The sequence below is a fragment of the Bos grunniens genome, chromosome 17 (assembly GCF_055505025.1).
Source record: "Bos grunniens cultivar Pamir isolate PY7600 chromosome 17, Bosgru_T2T1.0, whole genome shotgun sequence".
NCBI classification, from domain to species: Eukaryota; Metazoa; Chordata; class Mammalia; order Artiodactyla; family Bovidae; genus Bos; species Bos grunniens.
Window position 1 is genome coordinate 53,160,019 of NC_141181.1, and position 26,006 is coordinate 53,186,024.

A 26,006-nucleotide genomic window follows, 5' to 3' on the forward strand; every position below is an offset into this window, starting at 1 on the left:
CTTTCAAATTCACAGGATGTGGTGCAACATAAATGTTATCAGGAAGCCTTCTTCAGAAATTGTAAGGAACTGATGTATAGCTTTGTTGATGAAACTTTGTTTAAACTACCTGGAATAGGGAAATGTCATTGATGTAGAAGAAAATGTTGTCTCCTTTGACTCAGGGTCTTTCAGGAAAAGTCACATTAAAGTGAGAAGGGATAGTAAACCATTATTGTTCACAAATTCTATGGAAAAAATAAGAAGTACCTTTTATTGGTGCTGACTATGAAAATATAGATTCTGGACTACTCTCAGGATGGGTTTCCTTACCCTTTCCTACAACTGCCATGGTTAGGATGGTGTCTGAGGTCACCAGAGTGCAGGGGCTGCTGGTGGGATTAGAACTCTGAGGTGGGAGGTGGACACACTGTGACACACACTCTCAGCTTGCTGCCTCCTGGGCCTTCTCATTCGCAGTTTTCCAATATGACGCCATACCCCACGGTCTCAGTGAGTTCATAAATGGCCTCAGGATTAGCTATCTCATTTGAAAGACCAGTGCAAAGAGAAAATGCAAGGTCCCTCATTCAAAAAGCATAAAGCATTTCAAGATAGTGACAGCAAGGCATAAACTAAACACAGAACCCTTCTGAACTCATCCATGAAGCTGGAGCCCTACATTTTCAAAACTAATTAATTGATTGAGTGAGTTTTGGCAGTGTACTGGCTTAGTAGTTGGCACACAGGCTTAGCTGACATGGGTGGGATCTTCCCGGACTGGGGATTGAATCCATGTCCCCCTGCATTGGCAGGATTTTTAACCACTGGACCACCAGGGAAGTCTGCTGCTGCTGCTAAGTCGCTTCAGTCGTGTCAACCCCATAGATGGCAGCCCATCAGGCTCCTCTGTCCCTGGGGTTCTCCAGGCAAGAATACTGGAGTGGGTTGCCATTTCCTTCTCCAAGGGAAGTCTGGGGCCCTACATTTTATATAGACAGAGTTTGTGATGGAGCAGCATAAACAGATGGGCTCAGAGATGGGCTTACTCTGTATTCAGCTTCCAGTGATGATATGGTTTCATTCATTCATTCCCTCTTTCAAGGAACATTCATTAGGTACCAGCTCTGTACCAGGCACAGTGAAAACCCAAGTGAAAAACATAGCCCTCACCCCTGGGTTCCAATGTAGAAACCAAGGAAAAACTAAATTTACCATTCAGGGTAACTGCAGTGAAACTGGTAAACTTGGGGTTCTACAGGAGAAGCCAGGGGCCCTTAATCCTGGTTGAGGGAACTGCAGGAAAATCAATGGGACCGGAACGGAAAGTCTAGGCTGGGCCACGACAACCTGATAAGAGGGGAAGCTGTGAGATCCACCTGGGTGAGAAGGGTCTGTTCACAATCTGTCCTGACAGAAGAGTCATGAGTAGACTTGCAGATCTCTTTCTTTTTAGACAAAAATTCAATGTATTTCATTACAGAAGCATGTTATGTTTTCATTCAGAAATCAAGGAACACACAGATATATAAAGTAAGAAGTAAAGGTCTTCCTTTCTTTCCTCTTAATCTGATTTCTAGAGGTGGTGACTTTTAACATTTGGAATACAAACATACTTGCACAAAGGTAATGAATCTTTCATCTTGTTAAAGGAAGATAGAAAGATAGAGTTTTGCAAGATATTTTATCATGGACAGTTTCCTACATCAGTGTGCGCATGCTCAGTCGTGCCTGACTCTGTGACCCTATGGACTATAGCCTGCCAGGTTCCTCTGTCCATGGGATTTCCCAGGCAAGAATAACGGAGTGGGTTGCCATGCCCTTCTCCAGGGGATCTTCCCAGCCTAGGGTGCCATGCCCTCCTCCAGGGAATCTTCCTGACTCAGGGATCGAACCCAGGTTTCCTGCATCTTCTGCATTGGCAGGCAGGTTCTTCACCACTGAGCCACCTGGGAAGCCCTTCCTGTCAGAATAGAGATCAATTTCCTTTTTGAAATTATATCTTATTGTGTAAATGAGCCACATGTAGTTTATTCAACTAAGAGACATTTATTTCTAATTTTCCTCTATTGTCAGGATGCTATGGTGAACATACTGAATGATTTATCTTTGGTTTGTGTCAAAGACTTTGGAAGATAGATTCTTAGACATGGAATTGCTGAGTCAAAGGCACACTGGGTGAGGTCGAGTGCACAGTGGCTGAGAGGAGAACCCTTGGAGTTACATCTTGTGCGTTCCAATCTTATCTCCTTTTTTTACTAGCTGTGTGACCTTGAGAAAATTACTTAACCTCTCACTGCTTTATTTTCCTTGTCTGTAAAAGAATAGTACCTATGTATACTACCTATCTCTTAAAGCTGTTCTGAGCACTAAATGAGTTTAGCTGTATAAAGCCCCTACAATAGTAACCAACATTCAGTTCAGTTCAGTTGCTCAGTCGTGTCCGACTCTTTGCGACCCCATGGACTGCAGCATGCCAGACCTCCCTGTCCATCACCAGCTCCCGGAGCTTGCTCAAACTCATGTCCATTGATTGGTGATACCATCCAACCATCTCATCCTCTGTCGTCCCCTTCTCCTCCTGCCCTCAATCTTTCCCAGCATCAGGATCTTTTCCAATGAGTTAGTTCTTCTCATCAGGTGGCCAAAGTATTGGAGTTTCAGCTTCAGCATCAGTCCTTCCAATGAATATTGAGGGCTGACTTCCTTTAGGATGGACTGGTTGGATCTCCTTACAGTCTAAGGGACTCTCAAGAGTCTTCTCCAATCAGATCAGATCAGCTCAGTCGCTCAGTCGTGTCCAACTCTTTGCGACCCCATGAATCGCAGCACGCCAGGCCTCCCTGTCCATCACCAACTCCCGGAGTTCACTCATACTCACGTTCTTTGAATCAGTGATGCCATCCAGCCATCTCATCCTCTGTCGTCCCCTTCTCCTCTTGCCCCCAATCCCCCTCAGCATCAGAGTCTTTTCCAATGAGTCAACTCTTTGCATGAGGTGGCCAAAGTATTGGAGTTTCAGCTTTAGCATCATTCCTTCCAAAGAAATCCCAGGGCTGATCTCCTTCAGAATGGACTGCTTGGATCTCCTTGCAGTCCAAGGGACTCTCAAGAGTCTTCTCCAACACCACAGTTCAAAAGCATCAATTCTTTGGCGCTCAGCCTTCTTCACAGTCCAACTCTCACATCCATACATGACCACAGGAAAAACCATAGCCTTGCCTAGACGAACCTTTGTTGGCAAAGTAATGTCTCTGCTTTTGAATATGCTATCTAGGTTGGTCGTAACTTTCCTTCCAAGGAGTAAGCGTCTTTTAATTTCATGGCTGCAGTCACCATCTGCAGTGATTTTGGAGCCCAAAAAAATAACGTCTGTCACTGTTTCCACTGTTTCCCCATCTATTTGCTATGAAGTGATGGGATCAGATGCCATGATCTTCGTTTTCTGAATGTTGAATTTTAAGCCAACTTTTTCACTCTCCTCTTTCATTTTCATCAAGAGGCTCTTTAGTTCTTCTTCACTTTCTGCCATAAGAGTGGTGTCATCTGCGTATCTAAGGTTACTGATATTTCTCCTGGCAATCTTGATTCTAGCTTGTGCTTCATCCAGCCCGGCATTTAGCATAATGTACTCTGAATATAAGTTAAATTAGCAGGGTGACAATATACAGCCTTGATGTACTTCTTTCCTGATTTGGAACCAGTCTGTTGTTCCATGTCCAGTTCTAACTGTTGCTTCCTGACCTGCATATAGGTTTCTCAAGAGGCAGGTCAGGTGGTCTGGTATTCCCATCTCTTGAAGAATTTTCCACAGTTTATTGTGATCCACACAGTCAATGGCTTTGGCATAGTCAAGAAACCAGAAGTAGATGTTTTTCTGGAACTATCTTGCTTTTTCGATGATCCAGCAGATGTTGGCAATTTGATCTCTGGTTCCTCTGCCTTTTCTAAAACCAGCTTGATCATCTGGAAGTTCACAGTTTACATACTGTTGAAGCCCAGCTTGGAGAATTTTGAGCATTACTTGACTAGCGTGTGAGATGAGTGTTATTGTGTGGTAGTTTGAGTATTCTTTGGCATTGCTGTTCTTTGGGATTGGAATGAAAACTGACCTTTTGCAATCCTGTGGCCACTGCTGAGTTTTCCAAATTTGCTGGCATCTTCGCAGCATCATCTTTTCCTATTTGAAACAGTTCAGTTGGAATTCCATCACCTCCACTAGCTTTGTTCCTAGTGATGCTTCCTAAGGCCCACTTGACTTCACATTCCAGGATGTCTGGCTCTGGGTGAGTGATCACACTATCGTGATTATCTGGGTCCTGAAGATCTTTTTTGTACAGTTCTTCTGTGTATTCTTGCCACCTCTTCTTATCTTCTGCTTCTGTTAGGTCCATACCATTTCTGTCCTTTATTGAGCCTATCTTTGCATGAAATGTTCCCTTGGTATCTCTAATTTTCCTGAAGAGATCTCTAGTCTTTCCCATTCTATTGTTTTCCTCTATTTCTTTGCCCTGATGACTGAGGAAGGCTTTCTTATCTCTCCTTGCTATTCCTTGGAACTCTGCATTCAGATGGGTATGTCTTTCCTTTTCTCCTTTGCTTTTTGCTTTACTTCTTTTCTCAGCTATTTGTAAGGCCTCCCCAGACAGCCATTTTGCCTTTTTGCATTTCTCTTTCTTGGGGATGGTCTTGATTTCTGTCTTCCATATAATATCACGAACCTCTGTCCATAGCTCCTCAGGCACTCTGTCTATCAGATCTAATCCCTTGAATCTATTTGTCACTTCCATTGTATAATTGTAAGGGATTTGATTTAGGTCATACCTGAATGGTCTAGTGGTTTTCTCTACTTTCTTCAATTTGAGTCTGAATTTGGCAATAAGGAGTCCATGACCTGAGCCATAGTCAGCTCTCGGTCTTGTTTTTGCTGACTGTATAGAGCTTCTCCATCTTTGGCTGCAAAGAATATAATCAATCTGATTTCGGTATTGACCATCTGGTGATGTCCATGTGTAGTGTCTTCTCTTGTGTTGTTGGAAGAGGGTGTTTGCTATGACCAGTGTGTTCTCTTGGCAAAACTCTATTAGTCTTTGCCCTGCTTCATTCCGTATTCCAAGGCCAAATTTGCCTGTTACTCCAGGTGTTTCTTGACTTCCTACTTTTGCATTCCAGTCCCCTATAATGAAAAGGACATGTTTTTTTGGGTGTTAGTTCTAGAAGATCTTGTAGGTCTTCATAGAACCATTCAACTTCATTTTCTTCAGCATTACTGGTTGGGGCATAGACTTGGGTTACCGTGATACTGAATGGTTTGCCTTGGAAACGAACAGAGATCATTCTGTCGTTTTTGAGACTGCATCCAAGTACTGCATTTTAGACTCTTTTGTTGACTATGATGGCTACTCCATTTCTTCTAAGGGATTCTTGCCCACAGTAGTAGATATAATGGTCATCTGAGTTAAATTCACCCATTCCAGTCCATTTTAGTTCGCTGATTCCTAGAATGCCGATGTTCACTCTTGCCATCTCTTGTTTGACCACTTTCAATTTGCCTTGATTCATGGACCTAACATTTCAGGTTCCTATGCAATATTGCTCTTTACAGCATCGAACTTTACTTCTATCACCAGTCACATCCACAACTGGGTGTTGTTTTTGCTTTGCCTCTGTCTTTTCTTTCTTTCTGGAGTTATTTCTCCACTGATCTCCAGTAGCATATTGGGCACCTACCAACCTGGGGAGTTCATCTTTCCGTGTCCTATCTTTTTGCCTTTTCATACTGTCATGGGGTTCTCAAGGCAAGAGAAGTGGTTTGCCATTCCCTTCTCCAGTGGACCACGTTTTGTCAGAACTCTCCACCATGACCTGTCAGTCTTGGGTGGCCCTATATGGCATGGTTCATAGTTTCACTGAGTTAGACAAGGCTGTGGTCCATGTGATCAGATTGGTTGGTTTTCTGTGATTGTGGTTTTCAGTCTGTTTGCCCTCTGATGGAGAAGGATAGAGGCTTATGGAAGTTTCCTGATGGGAGAGACTGACTGAGAGGGAAACTGAGTCTTGTTCTGATGGGTGGGACCATACTCAGTAACTCTTTAATCCAATTTTCTGTTGATGGGTGGAGCGACCAACATGAAGTAGCTCTATTTTTTTTTTTTAAGTTATTATTATTATTTTACTTTTTGACCATGCTGTACAGTAGTGCCCTGACCAGGGATCAATTCCACGCCCCCTGCATTAGAAATGTAGAGTCCTATCCGCTGGACCACCAGGGAAGTCCCTGGAGTAGCTCTACTTCTATTAATCCTTATTATTATATTGTATTAGCTCTTATTAAAAACCTTGATAGATACCAGCAAATTACTCAACAAAAAGGCTGAACCAACTTAGACTCCCCTGATAGTGTATGAAAAAGCCTTCTTCCACACTCTCGCCAATGGGCCCTTGTTTGGTTGGTTTGTTTAACAAGCATATTTTTTTCTTCTTTTTGTAAAAACCAAACAAAAACTTTCACTTCTTTAAAGTGATAAAGTCTGGCTTATCAGTTTTGTTTGTGTGTGTGTTTGATGTTGTACCTAGAAAGGCTCTGCCTAAGCCACAGTCATGCTGAATTACTCTTAGGATTTCATAAGAGTTTTATGCCTTATGTTTAGGTTTGTAATCCATTTTGAGTTCATTTCTGTGTCCAGTTCAAGGAAAGGACCCAACTTCATTCATTTGCCTGTTTAGTCATCTAGTAGAAATGGCAACCCACTCCAGTGTTCTTGCCTGGAGAATCCCAGGGACGGGGGAGCCTGGTGGGCTGCCGTCTATGGGGTTGCACAGAGTCGGACACGACTGAGTGACTTAGCAGCAGCAGCACTTATTGAACAGATGGTTCTTTCTCCCATGGATTTGTCTTAGCACCCTTGTTGAGAATCAGCTGACCACAGGACTTCGTTGGTGGTCCAGTGGCTAATGCAGAGGGCCTGGGTTCAATTCCTGGTCAGGGGACTAGATCCCACATGCATCAACCAAGAGGTCAGGCATCACAACTAAAGTTTCCACATGCCGCAGTGAAGATTGAAAATTCCAGCACCACAACTAAGGTTCAGCACAGCCAAATAAATAAATAGATACTAAAAAAAAAAAAAAAAGATGAAGAAAATCATCTGACCATAAATGCAAGAGTTTATTTTTGAACTCTCAATAATCCTGCTCTATTGATCTATACATTTATTCTTATGCCAGAATCACACTGTCTTGATTATTATAGATTTGCAGTTAAGTTTTTAATTGCAAAATGTGAGTCCTCCAACTTTGTTCTTCTTTTTCAAGATTATTTGGTTATTCTGGTTTGCCCTCAGACTTTTTAAGTTAAATTCAACACTGGGTTTCAAAACTCTGAAATATCCTTCTTCTTTCTTTTAATGTCTCTGCTAGTCAGTATCGCCAGTTTCCTCTGCCCACTAACTTTCGATTTCTCCTACTGTATCCTCTTCACGGGAGGTACAAAGGTCTCTCATTTCCCAAATGTCCCAACTCAATGTCATTTACTACCTACAGAGTCCAGGTCCCCCCAAACAGTACCAGTGAACTCTGCTTCCTGAAGCCCCTCCCTTATGTGGCCCCTCCCTGCAAAACATGGACTGACTCAGCGACTCGCCCTGGCCAGTAGAATGCGGTGGAGGTGATGTTCTGGGATTTCCAAGCCATGGCATTAAGAAGGTCTGCATCTCTGTGCTCCCAGTGCCAGGGGCCCGGGTTCGATCCCTGGTCAGGGAACTAGACCCCACATGTCACAGCTGGGTGTTGGCATACTGTAACTAAAGCCTGGTGCCGTGGAAGGAAGGGAAGAAAGAAGGGAGAGAGAGATAAAGAGAGTCTGCTTGTGTGCTTTTGGAAATGTTGAGTAGCCTTGAAGAAGTCCAGCCTACTCAGTGGAAAGAATATGTGAAGAGGCTGTGTACAGATGCCATAGAGAGAGACCCAGACCATATGAAGAGGAAGAGATGCCCAGGCATCCCAAGTGGCGTGCGTGAGCCTGCCTGCCATCTAAGAGACCCCAAACAAGGACTGACTAGCTAAGTTCAGTCAAGCCATGATAATACAATGGTGACTCTTTTTTTTTTTTTTTAACAGTGACTGTTTTAAGCCACTAAATTTTGTGGTGGTTTTTGAAATAGCAATAGATCACTGAAACAGAAACCTCAGCTACGTTCAACGACACACAGTGAGAGCGCCTAAGTCTAAGCACTAGACCACCAGGGGCAGATGAATAAAACAAGCCCTACTGCACAGTACAGGGAAATAGACCCAATGTCTTGTGATCAATCAGAATGGAAGAGAATATGAAGAATATATATGTATATGTATATGTAAATGTATAGCTGAGTCATTTTGCTACACAGCAAAAATTAAACACAACATTGGGTTTCCCTCATAGCTCAGTCGGTAGAGTCTGCCCGCCAATGCAGGAGACCCAAGCTCGATCTCTGGGTCAGGAAAATCCTCTGGAGACGGAAATGGCAACCTGTTCCAGTACTCTTGCCTGGAGAATCTTGTGGATAGAGGGGTCGCAAAGGGTCAGACATGACTGAGCGACTAAACTGCCACACCAAACACAACATTGTAAATAAACTATACTTCAATAAAAATTAAAAAAAAAAAAAGACAAACCATGAATTACTTAACCTCTCTAAGCCTCAGGTTTCTGGTCTGTGATCATAACAGGGCAACTCCTCATGGATTTCTGAGAGGATTAAATGAGATCATGTTTGTACAGCTCTTAGCCGCATGCCTGGCACAAAGCAAGCAGTTGATAAATGAAAGCTATTGTTATTTTTAATTTTAAAAAGTAGTTCCATCCTGCTCTGGGGCACATTCCAGTTGTGATAAGAGAACTAAGAAGGGAGATTTGAGTTAATGGTGAAAGTCATAAATGTTAAGTGGAGTTCCCCCAAACTTGGTGGAATCACTGCCTGAGCTGTTGAAATGAATCACTAAAACAAGTTTCTGTACAACTCATGTACTAGTAAGAAAAAAAATGCATAAAAGGAAGACAGGAGCAAGATAAAACATGCCCATGACACAGTAGTAAGACTGGGAATTCCACAGCAGGGCCAGGAGCCAGGGAGGCCGGGATTAACACTCTTTCTGAGCAGTGGTGAACTTGGGTTTAGAATCCTAGGATGTGAAAGCTGGAAGGGATCTGGAAGATGGTCCCATCTTCCACATTACAGATGGGAAGTTCAGGGGTTAAGAGGTTTCATGGGTAATGATGGAGCCAGAAAAAACCATCCAGGGCCTCCAACTTCTCTCTCTCTTTTTTTCCAAATGAAGCAATTCCTATTCTTGTTTTTTCCTAATTTTATCCAAATATTATGAAATTATAAAACTTTCAAAGGTGGACAGAGTTGGGGAAGGGGAGGGTGGGACGAATTGGGAGAGTAGCATTAACATATATACACTACCAAGTGTGAAGGAGATAGCTGGTCGAAAGCCGCTGTAAAGCACAGGGAGCTCAGCTCGGTTCTCTGTGATGACCTAGAGGGGCGAGAGGGAGGCTCAAGAGGGAGGGGATATATTTATACTTACAGCTGATTCACACTGCTGTACAGCAGAAACAACACAGCTTGTAAAGCAATCAGCCTCCAGTTAAAAATTTTTTAAGTAATAAATAAAAATAAACAAATAACAGTTTATGAGGGGAAAAAAGAATTAGGGGATTGGAATTGACATATAGACAGATAGTGAAGTTGCTCAGTCGTGTCCAACTCTTCGTGACACCATGGACAGTGTAGCCAACCAGGCTCCTCCATCCATGGGATTTTCCAGGCAAGAATACTGGAGTGGGTTGCCATTTCCTTCTCCAGGGGATCTTCCCGACCCAGGGATCGAACCCAGGTCTCCCACATTGTAGGCAAACGCTTTACCATCTGAGCCACCAGGGAAGTCAAGGCATATACACACTATGTATAAAATAGGTAACTAATGAGAACCTACTGTAGAGCACAGAGAACTCTACTCAATGCTCTGTGGTGATCTAAATGCAAAGGAAATCCAAAACAGAGGGGATATATACGTCTTGATAGCTGATTCAGTTTGCTGTACAGTAGAAAGTAACACAACATTGTAAAGTAACTATGAAGTGAAGTGAAATCGCTCAGTCGTGTCCGACTCTTTGCGACCCCATGGACGGAGGAGCCTGGGCTCCTCCGTCCATGGGATATTCTAGGCAAGAGTACTGGAGTGGGTTGCCAAAAATTAAAAACAAAACAGAAAGAAAACCTTACAAAGGGAAGATCACTTGCAAATTTCAGTTCCCGGAAATAACTATTGTAAATAGTTGGATTTTCTGACTCTTAGCTAATACAGGCCCTTAGGGTTACTTTCTGAATGTCACTGACAAGTCCACATTCCTCTGAGAAGGGAGCAGGATATTGACAGGCATCAAGGATAGGAAACAAATGCTAGTCATTTCACTTGAGTCTCACCACACCCACACAATGTGACCTCAATCTGGTGCAGCCTTACAGATGGGGCAATAATATAATAAGAGGCAGTATAGTGTATTGGTTAGGGATGCAGGCTTTGAAGCCAGTGCCAGATTCAAATCTTATGACCTGTGTAGCCTGGACTATATATACGGCCAACTTCTATGAACTTCACTTGCCTCATTTTGAAATAAAAGCCAGTAGTAGTCCCTCCCGCATGGACTGAAGTCAGGGGAAAACAAGCGAATATATTTACAGCACTGAGACTGCCACCCGACATGCAGGCAGCTCTCCCTAGCATGACTGCCCACGTCCTCTTCATCACCATCTTCATCATCAAGTTCACTGCTCCCTGCGTGAGCCTAACATTAGATCATCTTGACTCCTGTTTACTGGGAGGAGTCTACAAACCCCTATGGCAGAACCTGGGTGTGAAACTAAAGAAACAAATGTCTGGGACTTCCCTGGCAGTCCAGTGATTAAGACTGTACACTTCCACCGCAGAGGGAGCAGGTTCGATCCCTGGTCCAGGAACTAAGATCCCTCATGCCACATGATGTGGCCAAATTTTCAAAGATGAAATAAACAAGCAACACAACTGAGAACCTCTTGCACAGCAAGAATTCATTGGACCGAAATATTCCAGGGTAGAAATGTTCTGTTAGGATTTATATACCCAATTATACTGAAAAGCAAGAAAATGATGTGTGAAATGGTGACCTCCTGCAAGGCAGAGTTCAAAGTCTTCTTAGGTCCTCAAAGTTTAATTTGGTAAAAATGGAGGTTTTTAAAATATCACGCACATTGGGCTTCGCTGGTGGCTCAGTGGTAAAGAATCTGCTTGCTGATGAAGGAGACGTGGATTTGATCTCTGATCTGGAAAGATCCCATTTCCTGTAGAGCAACTAAGCCCGTGGGCCACAACTACTGAGCCTGTGCACTAGAGCCTGGGAACCGCAACTACTGAACCTGGTGCCCTAAAGCCTGTGTTCTGCAACAAGAGAAGCCACTGCAAGAAGAAGCCTGAGGACCACAACTAGACAGCGGCCCGCACTCAGAAGCCAGAGCAGCAATGAAGACCCAGCGCAGCTAAAATTAAGTAAAATGTATTGAAAAATAAATCTATAAATAAATAAAATACAATAAATCGAAAATATCATGCACATTGTGAGGGAGGTTGTATGTGGGGACAGCTGGTAAACAGGAACTCGCTGTACTTTCTGCTCAGTTTTGCTGGGAATTTAAAACTGCTCTAAAAAATAAAGCTTATTAATTTTAATAAATCACATCCTTAACGATTACTTACTTGAGCATGGAGGCATCTCAAAATCTAACATAAACAAAGGAAAAACCCAACTTATTGTAACATACCACTGGCAACCCAAACTGGGTTCAAGTTTTCAAGCATCTTATGAAATGGCATGCTGCTCTCAAATAGCTTCCCCCCACCCCCCTTAGCTGGGAATTAATTGCAGCATTCTGGTGTAGAAAGGCAATCCACGCTTATACGGAGAAGATGGCCTGGAAACATCAAATGCAACACATCTGTTCTCATAAAATACTGCTGCTGCTGCTAAGTCGCTTTAGTCGTGTCCAACTCTGTGCGACCCCATAGACAGCAGCCCATGAGATACTAGACAATTACTATTCTCTTGGCCTTCTGTCCCCCTTCAAAAATCACACACACACACTACCGTTTCTTAAAACACACGCCTGCAGATATTGCACGCAGATTCTTCATGTTTCTGTTGAGCACAGTAAGTTAATATTGCTGTTGTTGTTTTGTTCATTATGCAAGGCAACCACATGACTGTGAATTAATTCTCCTGTGCTAAGTATTCAGTATACGGGCACGCAGGCTTACACATTTCAGTAATTCACAATGACAGTTGGCTTGCCCAAGCATATTCTTTACATTTAGAAAATTTTGTGGGTTCCTGTCTCCCCGGGGGATTTTTTTTTTTATTATTACTTGTTTATGCAAACAGCAGGTTGCACAAGAGCCTTGCTGGCTTCTTTTTTTTTTTCTTAAAGTGATTTCGTAGTTTCCTGGTAACCATTCAGTCATCTGTTTCAACACTCTGACATGACATAAAGGCGAGCGCTGAACCACGGGTTCGCCACTCAGAGCCGCACCTCGTTCCCCGAACCTTGGCTAGGTGAGCTGCTCCCTGGCGCCAACGCGATTCACTCATGAACCCTTCCCAACTGCAGAATCATTTTCTGAAAATAGGCGAGAAGAACTGCTGTGTGTTCCGCGATGACTTCATTGCCAAAGTGCTGCCGCCGGTCGTGGGGCTGGAGTTCGTGTTCGGGCTCCTGGGCAATGGCCTTGCCCTGTGGATCTTCTGCTTCCACCTCAAGTCCTGGAAAGCCAGCCGGGTTTTCCTGTTCAACTTGGCTGTGGCTGACTTTCTCCTGATCATCTGCCTGCCGTTCCTGGCGGACAACTACGTGCGGAGGTGGGACTGGAAGTTTGGGGAGATCCCCTGCCGGCTCATGCTCTTCATGTTGGCCATGAACCGCCAGGGCAGCATCATTTTCCTCACCGTGGTGGCCGTGGATAGGTACTTCCGGGTGGTCCATCCCCACCACGCCCTGAACAAGATCTCCAATCGGACAGCGGGCATCATCTCCTGCCTCTTGTGGGGCATCACCATCGGCCTGACGGTCCATCTCCTACACAGAACGAGGTTGATCGAGAATCAGGGTTCGAAACTGTGCAGCAGCTTCAGCATCTGTGATGCCTTCCGCTGGCATGATGCCATGTTCCTCCTGGAGTTCTTCATGCCCCTGGGCATCATCCTGTTCTGCTCAGTCAGAATTGTCTGGAGCCTGCGGCAGCGGCAAATGAACAAACATGCCAAGATCAAGCGGGCTATCAACTTCATCATGGTGGTAGCCATTGTCTTCATCATCTGCTTCCTGCCCAGCGTGGCCGTGCGCATACATATTTTCTGGCTCTTGCGCAAGGCTGGCACGGAAAACTGTGACATCTATCGTTCAGTGGACCTGGCGTTTTACATCACCCTCAGCTTCACCTACATGAACAGCATGCTGGACCCTTTGGTGTACTACTTCTCCAGCCCATCTTTCCCCAACTTCTTCTCCACCTTGATCAACCGCTGCCTGAAGAGGAAGGGGCCGGGTGAGTCGGATAACAACCGCAGCACCAGCGTCGAGCTCACTGGGGATCTGAGCACTACCAAGAACGTTCCCGAGGCTTTGATGGCCAATCCCAGTGAGCCGCAGAGCCCCTCTTATCTGAATCCAGTCTCCAGTTAAAAAAGCCAAGCAAAGAAGGGAGATGATCATCAAGCACCAGGATCTCTGGAGAAGCCGTTTGGCTGGTGCACGGAGTAACAGAGCCTTGGTCTGTGGTTTCCCAGAACTTGCAGATTCGGAGAAGCAGATTTAGGGCATCGGTGTGGCAGTGTGGGCTGTTTGCCTATAGAGTGTCTCCACAGGAACCTTGGGGAATGAAGCTTCCAGGTGTCTAAGACTTCTGTTCAATCTTGGACACTTGCAGAACTGAAGATGGCAAAACTGTCCACATTTCTGCTGCTGGAGTGTTGGAGCCACAGAAAGGCCCACTGGCACCTGGGACTCAGCTGGCCTCTTCCTGTCACCTGCCTGAGACTTGTTTGGTTCTCAGCTCCTGGGGCAATGTCTAGCTTCTTGTGGGCTCCCACTGGGATAAGGAAAGCTGTGACTGGAGAGGAATTATTACATCTGAAGGGAGCCCAGGCATCATGAAACAACCCAGGTCACCTGGGTTCGGTGGAACCAATCCTTCTTTCAGCCATGATTTGGCAGAAACGGACCAGATAGAGAGATTCATGAGCTTCTGTTAGTATCTGAGTTTCCGGTGGTGGTGAGAAGGGGCTTCGCCCCAGGAGGGTCTGAGCAGAACAGTGTTACTAAGCAAAAGGAAATGGCATTTATGTTACAACCTTCAGCCAATCCATTCCTCTTCTGTTTACACTAATTTGAAGGCTGAGCAGTTAAAAAGGCTCCAGGGAGAAAGCAGCTTCCCACCTCTGTTTGCTTTTATCACTCAAAGGGAAACGCTGCCCTATGGTTAGAGGGGGGAAAGATTTTCTTCTGGTTCATTTGCTTGTGTTTCTGTTCTCATAAGAAATCTACCCCTTCAATAAACTTTGATATGAGACACACAGTCTGGTGTTGCATGTGTCTGGGTGATGGTTCACAGACACGGACTTCTTACTTAAGCGGAGACCTTTATGGGTTGTTAACTGTGCCCTGGAAGAAAAAAAAAATACCACATACTGTAAAGTGTAAGAAAGGGATGTGGAATCTGAGCCGCAACATGAGGTAGTTAAGTCAAAAATTACATATGCGTTAGAACAAGGATGGGAAAGAGTTGGGAATAAATAGAAGTGATTTAACCTGGAAGGGCAGTACAGACAGGATTGCAAGAGCACTTTGCTTTTATTTAGGGGATGGCGAATACTGCTAATGGTATGGTGAATGCTGCTATTAGTATTTGTGTATCAAATAAAGGAATCTGGCCAGGCTGGGATTTTTGCATAGGAGTGGGAAGAGAGACCTTCCTATAGAATAGTTTCAGTTCCCAATGCTGGGAAGGAAAGGAGATGTACTGGTTTGAGGTGGTGATCAGTTCAAGTTTCTGTTACATGCTCATTTCCACTCATTGTTCTTTAGCAAGATGAGGCTTGCTTTGACATAGTGACTTGGATGCCGATAAGGAAGGCAGATACTCAGACTCCTGGCCCCAGTGGAATGGCAGAAAAGGAAGAAAGATGGATATTTTGAGGTTCTGAAGTGCTTTCTGAGCAGTTTGCTTGTCTGATTTTTCAATTAACTCCTAGAGACTGAAAGTTAAAAGCAGAGATCATCTTTCTTAAAGAGGAAGAGATGATCAGAGAAGCTCAGAGGAAAGCAGGGATTCCCCCAGCCTCAGATGCATGAGTCAGCAGGGAACCCGTTTGTGAAACTCCTATTTGTTCAGAACAACCAAACAACTCACATTTGTCCTTTTGTTCATTCATCCCATCGGCTTGATGCTGAAAGCTCAGTTTCTCTGTACACCAGTGCCGAATCAAATCTTGGAGACAGAGATTTGGGTGAAGAAGAAAAGAATAGCTTTATTGTTTTGCTGGGCAAAGGGGGCTAAAAGCGGGCTAATGATTTCAAAACTGTGTGTCCCCACTTGGGGAAGATAGTGAGAAGTTTTACAGTAATTATTCAAAGAGGAGGGCGTGATCAGCTTGTGGACATTCTTCTGATGGGTTGGTGGTGAAGTAAGTGGGAGTCAGCACCATCAGCCTTCAAGTATGGTGTCTACATGCTGGTGGGCACCATAACATCATTAATCGTTAACTTCTCCCACCTGGAGGGGGTCTCAGTATCAGCAAAATGGCTCAAAGATATTGTCGTGTGTTTCTGCGATGGGGAAACAGGACCTTGCCCCAAGGCTGCTCTTGACTGTTTCTGCCTGGTGTGGCATCTCCTTCCTTCTCTAGTTAACAACTGCTTGAGTCTGCTCATCGGAACTCAGGGAAGTTTGTGGAGGCTGAATGAAAGCTGTTTTCTATAATCAAGGAAATGGGGTAAACAGAAAGTCCTTGTGCCCAGGAGCCCCAGAGGGCCCTGCTTGGCATCAAATTTTTATGTATTAAGCACCAACAGTGTGCTGTGGCATTCTGAGTGGTTGTGGAAACAGAGCAAGGAACACGTTCCCTGGGACCCTTTTCTCCTAGAACTTACATTTGCACTGGGGAGGTGGCCAGACAAGAGGTGAACAAATAAATGGAAAGGAAGCCTGGGATGACTGTGAGGACCACGAAGCCAAAAAAGCAGGATGAAAGGCTAAAAAAGGTGTGGTGCTGGGATGACTGGGACGTGACCAAGAGCTGAGCCATGAATGATGAGACGGAGCAAACAACGTGAGAATCTGGAGGAAGGGCATTCTAGGCAGAGGGGATGGTAAATGCAGAGGCCCTCGGTGTGTGAGTCTGCTAGTCTCCCAGAACTGCCATAACAAAGTAACACAAATTTGGTGGCTTAAAAAAACCAAAACTTGAGATTTCCCTGGTGGTCCAGTTGTTAAGAATCCACCGTCCAATTCAGGGGACATGAAGGATTTAATTCCTGGTTGGGAAAGTAAGATCCCATGTGCCACCGGGCAACTAAGCCCACACTCTGCAACTAGAGAGAAGCCCGTGCACCACAACTAAGACCCGACACAGCTGAAAATGAAAATAGATAAATACTTGGGGAAAAAAGGCAAAATAGCATTCTCAGACAGTTCTGGAGCCCGGGAGTCCACATCAGGGGGTCAGCAGGATTGATTACTTCTGGATGCTCTGAGGAGAATCCACCTCATGCCTCACTCCTAGCTTCTATGGGCTATCAGGAATGTCCTTAACATTCCTGGGTCTGCAGACACATCACTCCAGTCTCTGCCTCCATCTTCACATTGTTATGGACCAGGATTCTTGGCCTTCTTAATCAACAGAAATTGATAAGTGGCCAGACAAGAAATTCAGGCAAGGCTTTATGAGGGCCCTTGTGGCACAAGGTGGGGAGTGAGAGCAAGTAACAGGTTCTCTTGCTGGCTTGCTCCTTGAAGAGGGGTGACCTTGTTCCTTATATGGGGTGAAGGTAGGGTGTGATCAGGGGTCATTCCAGAGGAGTGGCTTAGATGGTTTGCAATCCCTTTCATGGTGATGTGTGCAGGGGGCATGCACATCACCCTGCTTTTGATCCCACCTCTTCAGAAGATGCCTTAGAAAGCATCACTAAGAACAAAGCTAGTGGAGGTGATGGAATTCCAGTTGAGCTATTCCAAATCCTGAAAGATGATGCTGTGAAAGTGCTGCACTCAATATGCCAGCAAATTTGGAAAACTCAGCAGTGGCCACAGGACTGGAAAAGGTCCGTTTTCATTCCAATACCTAAGAAAGCCAATGCCAAAGAATGCTCAAACTACCGCACAATTGCACTCATCCCAAACACTAGTAAAGTAATGCTCAAAATTCTCCAAGCTGGGCTTCAGCAATATATGAACCGTGAACTTCCTGATGTTCAAGCTGGTTTTAGAAACGGCAGAGGAACCAGAGATCAAATTGCCAACATCCACTGGATCATCGAAAAAGCAAGAGAGTTCCAGAAAAACATCTATTTCTGCTTTATCGACTATGCCAAAGCCTTTGACTGTGTGGATCACAATAAACTGTGGAAAATTCTGAAAGAGATGGGAATACCAGACCACCTGACCTGCATCTTGAGAAACCTATGTGCAGGTCAGGAAGCAACAGTTAGAACTGGACACGGAACAGACTGGTTCCAAATAGGAAAAGGAGTACGTCAAGGCTGTATATTGTCACCCTGCTTATTTAACTTCTATGCAGAGTACATCATGAGAAACGCTGGACTGGAAGAAACACAAGCTGGAATCAAGATTGCCGGGAGAAATATCAATAACCTCAGATATGCAGATGACACCACCCTTATGGCAGAAAGTGAAGAGGAACTAAAATATCCCACTCTCGGCATATATCGGAGGAGACTCAAATTTGGAAAGACACATGCACCCTAATGTTCACCACTATTCACAATAGCTAAGACATGGAAGCAATCTAAGTGTCCACCCACAGATGAATATACAATTCAATGTGCTGTATACAATGGAATATTCAGATCAGATCAGTTGCTCAGTCGTGTCCGACTCTTTGCGACCCCATGAATTGCAGCACACCAGGCCTCCCTGTCCATCACCAACTCCCGGAGTTCACTCAGACCCACGTCCATTGAGTCAGTGATGCCATCCAGCCATCTCATCCTCTGTCATCCCCTTCTCCTCCTGCCCCCAATCACCCCCAGCATCAGAGTCTTTTCCAATGAATCAACTCTTCGCGTGAGGTGGCCAAAGTACTGGAGTTTCAGCTTTAGCATCATTCCTTCCAAAGAAATCCCAGGGCTGATCTCCTTCAGAATGGACTGCTTGGATCTCCTTGCAGTCCAAGGGACTCTCAAGAGTCTTCTCCAACACCACAGTTCAAAAGCATCAATTCTTTGGCGCTCAGCCTTCTTCACAGTCCAACTCTCACATCCATGCATGACCACAGGAAAAAGCATAGCCTTGACTAGACGAAACTTTGCTGGCAAAGTAATGTCTCTGCTTTTTAATATGCTATCTAGGTTGGTCATAACTTTCCTTCCAAGGAGTAAGGGTCTTTTAATTTCATGGCTGCAGTCACCATCTGTAGTGATTTTGGAGCCCAGAAAAATAAAGTCTGACACTGTTTCCACTCTTTCCCCATCTATTTCCCATGAAGTGGTGGGACCAGATGCCATGATCTTCATTTTCTGAATGTTGAGCTTTAAGCCAACTTTTTCACTCTCCACTTTCACTTTCATCAAGAGGCTTTTGAGTTCCTCTTCACTTTCTGCCATAAGGGTGGTGTCATCTGCATATCTGAGGTGATTGATATTTCTCCCGGCAATCTTGATTCCAGCTTGTGTTTCTTCCAGTCCAGCGTTTCTCATGATGTACTCTGCATAGAAGTTAAATAAACGGGGTGACAATATACAGCCTTGACGTACTCCTTTTCCTATTTGGAACCAGTCTGGTGTTCCATGTCCAGTTCTAACTGTTGCTTCCTGACCTGCATACAGATTTCTCAAGAGGCAGGTCAGGTGGTCTGGTATTCCCATCTCTTTCAGAATTTTCCACAGTTTATTGTGATCCACACAGTCAAAGGCTTTGGCATAGTCGATAAAGCAGAAATAGATGTTTTTCTGGAACTCTCTTGCTTTTTCGATGATCCAGTGGATGTTGACAATTTGATCTCTGGTTCCTCTGCCATTTCTAAAACCAGCTTGAACATCAAGAAGTTCATGGTTCATATATTGCTGAAGCCTGGTTTGGAGAATTTTGAGCATTACTTTACTAGTGTTTGGGATGAGTGCAATTGTGCGGTAGTTTGAGCATTCTTTGGCATTGTCTTTCTTTGGGATTGGAATGAAAACGGACCTTTTCCAGTCCTGTGGCCACTGTTTTCCAAATTTGCTGGCATATTGAGTGCAGCACTTTCACAGCATCATCTTTCAGGATTTGGAATAGCTCAACTGGAATTCCATCACCTCCACTAGCTTTGTTTGTAGTGATGCTTTCTAAGGCCCACTTGACTTCACATTCCAGGATGTCTGGCTCTAGGTCAGTGATCACATCATCATGATTATCTGGGTCGTGAAGATCTTTTTTGTACAGTTCTTCTGTGTATTGTTGCCATCTCTTCTTAATATTTTCTGCTTCTGTTAGGTCCATACCATTTCTGTCCTTTATCGAGCTCATCTTTGCATGAAATGTTCCTTTGGTATCTCTGATTTTCTTGAAGAAATCCCTAGTCTTTCCCATTCTGTTGTTTTCCTCTATTTCTTTGCACTGATCGCTGAAGAAGGCTTTCTTATCTCTTCTTGCTATTCTTTGGAACTCTGTATTCAGATGTTTATATCTTTCCTTTTCTCCTTTGCTTTTCACTTCTCTTCTTTTCACAGCTATTTGTAAGGCCTCCCCAGACAGCCATTTTGCTTTTTTGCATTTCTTTTCTATGGGAACGGTCCTGATCCCTGTCTCCTGTACAATGTCATGAACCTCATTCCATAGTTCATCAGGCACTCTGTCTATCAGATCTAGTCCCTTAAATCTATTTCTCACTTCCACTGTATAATCATAAGGGATTTGATTTATATTACTCAGCCATAAAAAATAACGAAATAATGCCACCTGCAGCAACATGGATGGACCTAGAGATTATTATATGAAGTGAAGTGAGAAAGACAGATACTGTGGATAACATATGTGGAGTCTGAAATATGACACAGATGAACTTATTTATGAAACAGAAACAGACTCACAGACATAGCAAACAAACGTATAGTTACCAAGGCAGAAAAGAGATGGGGGAGGGATAAACTAGGAATTTGGGATTATCAGATACAAACTACTTATTTACTATGTTTGCTAAGTCTCTTCAGTCGTGTCCAACTCTGTGCGACCCCAGAGACGGCAGCCCACCAGGCTCCCCTGTCCCTGGGATTCTCCAGGCAAGAACACTGGAGTGGGTTGCCATTTCCTTCTCCAATGCAGGAAAGTGAAAAAATAAAGTGAAGTCGCTCAGTTGTGTCTGACTCCTAGCGACCCCATGGACTGCAGCCCACCAGGCCCCTCCATCCATGGGATTTTCCAGGCATGAGTACTGGAGTGGGGTGCCATTGCCTTCTCTGACCCCTACCTCTAGTAACCACTAAAGGGTATTTTTATTTATCATTATTTCTGAAAAATATTTTTATTTATTTATTTGGCTGCGCCAGGTCCCACCTGCAGCACGCAGGATCTTTAGTTGTGGCATGTGAACTTGTAGTTAAAACATGTAGGACCTAGTTCCTTGACCAGGGATGGGACCCAGGACCTGTGCATTGGGAGCATGGCGTCTTAGTCGCTGGACCACCTGGGAAGGCCCAAAGGGGTATTTTAAAACTACTGTTTATGTTAAGACATGGTTTTTGGCAACTGTTCCTACAATAACATTTCAGACCGCCATCTAGGTCACTCATTTAAAAAGCATGTTTATGCCTTCAGCAAAGTCGATCTCGGTTCTCTTGCTTCCAAAATTTCTGGGGAACACAGAGGTAATCAGCCAACCTTGAGGAAGAAATAACAGTTCACATTGTCCCAAACCCAAACAGATACGGATATCCAGATGAATTCTAGAGCCCTTCTTAAGGCCTTCCCAGAAATTTAAAATCTTTGTAATGTTATATGTTACTTAATAAACTTAAGTCCAAGAAATATCCTTTGGCAGGCTCAGCTGTGGTGAATACCTGGCCGTGACACTCTGTTCACTGTTTTGCATCTTCCATGACAGCTGAAATGTGGCTATTGTGCAGCCAGTGCTGGCTTCTCTTGGGGCTCAAATTTAAGACTTGGTCATTCTCTGTCTCTTCAGTGAGAAGAGGTTTGCATGTGGCATTACAAACATCAGGCCTGATCACAATCTCACGATCCTGTCCTATGAAAGGCAAGCACTTCTAGGCTCTTAACAAATATTGATATACTGGGTGTTCTGGCCACACCCTGAGAGGGATTCACAGGCATAAGTGGGCATTGGGAACAGTACATGACATTCCCAATGCAACTGCAAAGAAGAGAAAACAATTGCCTACTGATGTTAACATCATGAGAAATGCTGGGCTGGGTTAAGCACAAGCTGGAATTAAGATTGCCGGGAGAAATATCAATCACCTCAGATATACAGATGACATCACCCTCATGGCACAAAGTGAAGAAGAACTAAAGAGCTTCTTGATGAAAGTGAAAGAGGAGAGTGAAAAAGTTGGCTTAAAACTCAACTTTCAGAAAACTAAGATCATGGCATCTGGTCCCATCACTTCATGGCAAATAGATGGGGAAACAATGGAAACAGTGACAGACTTTATTTTTTGGGATTCCAAAATCACTGCAGATGGTGAGTGCAGCCATGAAATTAAAAGATGCTTGCTCCTTGGAAGAAAAGTTATGACCAATCTAGATAGCATATTAAAAAGCAGAGACATTACTTTGCCAACAAAGGTCCATCTAGTCAAAGCTAAGGTTTTTCTAGTAGTCATGTATGGATGTGAGAGTTGGACTATAAAGAAAGCTGAGTGCCAAAGAATTGATGTTTTTGAGCTGTGGTGTTGAATAAGACTCTTGAGAGTCCCTTGGACTGCAAAGAGATCCAACCAGTCCATCCTGAAGGAAATCAGGGAGGAAATCATTGGGAGGACTGATGCTGAAGCTGAAACTCCAACACTTTGGCCACCTGTGTGAAGAACTGACTCACTGGAAAAGACCCTGATGCTGGGAAAGATTGAAGGCGGGAGGAGAAGGGGATGACAGAAGATGAGATGGTTGGATGGCATCACCAACTCAATGGACATGAGTTTGGGTAAACTCTCTGGGAGTTGGTGATGGACAGGGAGGCCTGGCATGCTGCAGTCCATGGGGTCGCAAAAAGTCGGACACGACTGAGCGACTGAACTGAACTGAACTGGACTGATGTTAACAGATTGAAAAACAGAGGGTTTCTTTTCAGCAAGCTTACAGAACATCCCTTCTTTGGAATACAACGCTTCGGTCAGGAAAATGGTATTGATTCAATTTTTTATTTCAGTCAAAGAACACAAGGCAAAGAGACTCAGTCAGAGAGGGGTTTTAGTTCCCTGACCAGGGATCGAACCCACACCTCTTGCATTGGCAGCATGAAGCCTTTACCACTGGACCACCAGGTAAGTCCCCCATTCATCATCATTTGATCGCCATAAATTATTATATCTAAGATTTGCTCCATGCCGTCTGCCAGACACTACTCTATTTTCCGTGGATGATCTCATTTCATTCTTTCAATAACTTCATAGGGTAGGTGCTATTTCATTTCACAGATAAGGGAACTGAGGCCCAGGGAGTCTGAATAATTTGCCCATGGTCATACAACCTGTAAGAGATGAGCCAAACGTAGGCACGTGTGAGGGCACAATGTTTGAGGGAACAAATGTAGGCAATCTGACTTCAGAGTCTTTGCCTTTAAAAGTTCTAGAAAAACACAAAGTGAGAGATGAGCAATATAAACTGTAAAAAGTAGGGTGAATGCTTTGGCCCATTAGGGCTCAATATTTCTGGAATTTTTCAAGTTGTCCTACCAAGAGGGATCTCCCAGGTCCAGACTGAGCTCATGTACTTAAGCTTTCAGGCACAGTACCTGGCACTAAAGGGATCAATAAATTAGTTTCCCTTCTTCCAAAGCTAACGGGTCATTGCGTTCTTTCTTCCTTGTTGAAGATTCTTCTTGTCTTTCTAATAAAGGTACTATCTCACAAGGAGGCAGGTCAAGGATGTTCAGTGCAACAGCGTTTGGAATAGTGGAAAGCAGGAGACAACCCAAGTGTCCATTAGGAGGGGAACAGATAAACACCAATACAGGCACCCATCAGAATACTACATAGCAGGGAAGGAAAAAAGTGGACAAGAGTTACTTTCATCAACAGAGCTAAACCTAGAGCAGAACATCTAGAGCCTAAAGCAAGCTGCCAAAAGATTTGTACAGTGTGATAACATTGTTGTAAATGTTTAAAACATGCTGAACAAAATAACATGGATTTTGGAAGCATTGATATGTAATAAAACAAAAATCATGGATGAGGATGCATAGCAACTGCAGGATACAGATGACCTCTGTAGAAGGAAGGAGGGAGATTTGATGGAGGGGAGGCCTCAATTGTTTCTGTAATGTTTTACATTTTTTTTAGAAGAACAATCTGCAAATGTCCTTCAAAGGCGGAATGGCTAAACAGCCTGTAGTTTCTTTTTTGGGCGATGAAAATGTTTGGGAATTAGAGAGAGGTGTTGGTTGTACAACACTGAAAATGTACTAAATGCCACTAAATTTTTCACTTTAAAATGGTTCATTTCATGTTATATGAGTTTCATGTGATTAAAAAAAAGAAGAACTGCTGCAAATCTATAGAGTAACTGTCCCTCTTCTGTAGCTCACCCTGTCTCCTATCCGTCATTCTCTGTCCCCAGTCCTCTCTTGGGTCAGGCAAGATCCCTACCCCAGAGGCAGTGATCTGAGAATGGAATTAGGGTGGGATACTATGTCTGAGGGGCATCCCTGGTGACTCAGATGGTAAAGAGTCTGCCTGCAATGCAGGAGGCCCAGGTTCGATCCCTGGCTCAGGAAGATCCCCCAGAGAAGGGTATGTCAACCCACTCCAGTATTCTTGCCTGGAGAAGCCCACGGACAGAGAAGCCTGGTGAACCGCAGTCCATGGGGTTGCAAAGAATTGGACACGACTGAGTGGGTAACACACACACACACACATACACATACACACACAAGGTCTGAGCCAGCATCCTTTGTGATTTCTTATCATTTGTAGCCTGGGTAGTTCTCATATAAACATTTTCCTCACTCTTAAAACCCCGTGGAGAAAGATCACCAGCTGCTGTTTGAAGCACGTTTGAGGGTGGTTGTCAGGTTGAAATGAAGTCTCTTCCACAAACTGAAAATGGTTGTACATTGAAGTTATTGCTTACAAGATCTCAGAGATGCCATAAAAGAATATTTGAAAAATTCTGAGTCATTTTTGTGTTTGAAATGAAAACTGAGTAATTTCTGACTCTGGCTTCCGGAGAGCTTGGAGGGGACATGTTTTATTTCCTCATCTTTCCTTGTCACTGATGGGAGCTGACGTCCTCACACCCTAGAAACAACCCAGTGGTCCCACTGCCTCCCAAGCAGCTTCTAACTTGCTGGTGATATCTCTGGGGAATCCTGGTCCCTCTGGCTGGGGAGCTCCTGTCTCCAGTCTGTTCTTATCCCAACCTCTTTCCAGAGCCAAGCCAGTTTTGTTTCAGGCCCTTCAGTGAACCACACTGGAGTCAAAGCAAGCTTAAGAGGAAACAAGACAGCACACAAACCCTGGTGTCTGTTATGAGCTGATTTGTGTCCCCTTCAAATTCCCATGTTGAAGTCCTAGCCTCCAGTACCTCATAATGTGACTGCATTTGAACAAGGGGTCTTCAAAGTGGTAATTAAAGTGAGGTCTTTAGGGGTGAGGCCCTAATCAGATAGGACTGGTGTCTTTATAAAAAGGGGAGGCTTTTGGTTTTTAGATCCCACATCTAAGAGATGCCACATATGTCTTTCTCTGTCTGACTTCACATAGTGTGATCATCTCCGGGTCCATCCGTGTTGCTGCAAATGGCATTATTTCATTCTTCCTAATGGCTGAGTAACATTCCACTGTATATACGTAGCACCACAACTTCTGTAGGATCTAAAAAGACACAAGTGAACTTATTTATAAAACAGAAACATACTCACAGACTTAGAGAATGAACATATGGTTACCAGCTGGGAAGGATGGGGGGAAGGGATAAAGAGTTTGGGATTAACATGCACACATTGCTATATTTAAAATAAATAACCAGTAGGCGAAAAAATTTAAAAATTAAAAAAAAAATAAAAAGAGATTATGACACAGACATGCATAGAGGGAAGACCATGTGAGCACCTGGGGGAAGATGGCCATCTGCAAAGCTAGGGAGAGGCCTCAGAACAAATAACCCTGTCAATGCCTTGGACTTCTGGCCATCAGAACTGTGAGAAACATTTTTTAAAAAACCCTTTTTTAAATGTTAAAAAAAACAAACAAACTTTGTTTTATAGTGGCCCAAACAAGCTCATAGCATCTGATTATCTTTGTCCTATGCCTCAGTTGGCCAGTGGTTTTGGAACTTGGCTGGAATGCCTTAGGTGTTTATTTAAAACTGCTTATCTCCTATTAATTTGAATAGGATTTCACATAAGACCTGCTGTGCTACAAAGCAGACAAATTCAACTATAGAGAAAGCAGAACAATAGCATTAAAGACAGGTTGACTTTTCATAGGCAAACATGATCCAACTGCTTTGTCTTAATACATATCTTTTGTTTAATGATGGAAACCAATCTCAAAATTCAT

At 43.9% G+C, this 26,006-nt stretch overlaps 1 protein-coding gene across 1 annotated transcript; it reads left to right on the plus strand.

The window, feature by feature from the left end:
* The first annotated feature begins 12,570 nt into the window (after positions 1-12,570).
* HCAR2 (hydroxycarboxylic acid receptor 2) lies at positions 12,571-14,628 on the plus strand. The gene has a single exon (XM_086347474.1). The coding sequence runs from the start codon at positions 12,645-12,647 to the stop codon at positions 13,734-13,736; it is 1,092 nt and encodes a 363-aa protein (XP_086203600.1). The 5' UTR covers positions 12,571-12,644; the 3' UTR covers positions 13,737-14,628.
* The last annotated feature ends 11,378 nt before the right edge of the window (positions 14,629-26,006 follow it).

Bases quoted from the DNA above. Each gene is read 5' to 3' on its own strand.
- HCAR2 (XM_086347474.1), top strand. From the start codon at position 12,645: ATGAACCCTTCCCAACTGCAGAATCATTTTCTGAAAATAGGCGAGAAG.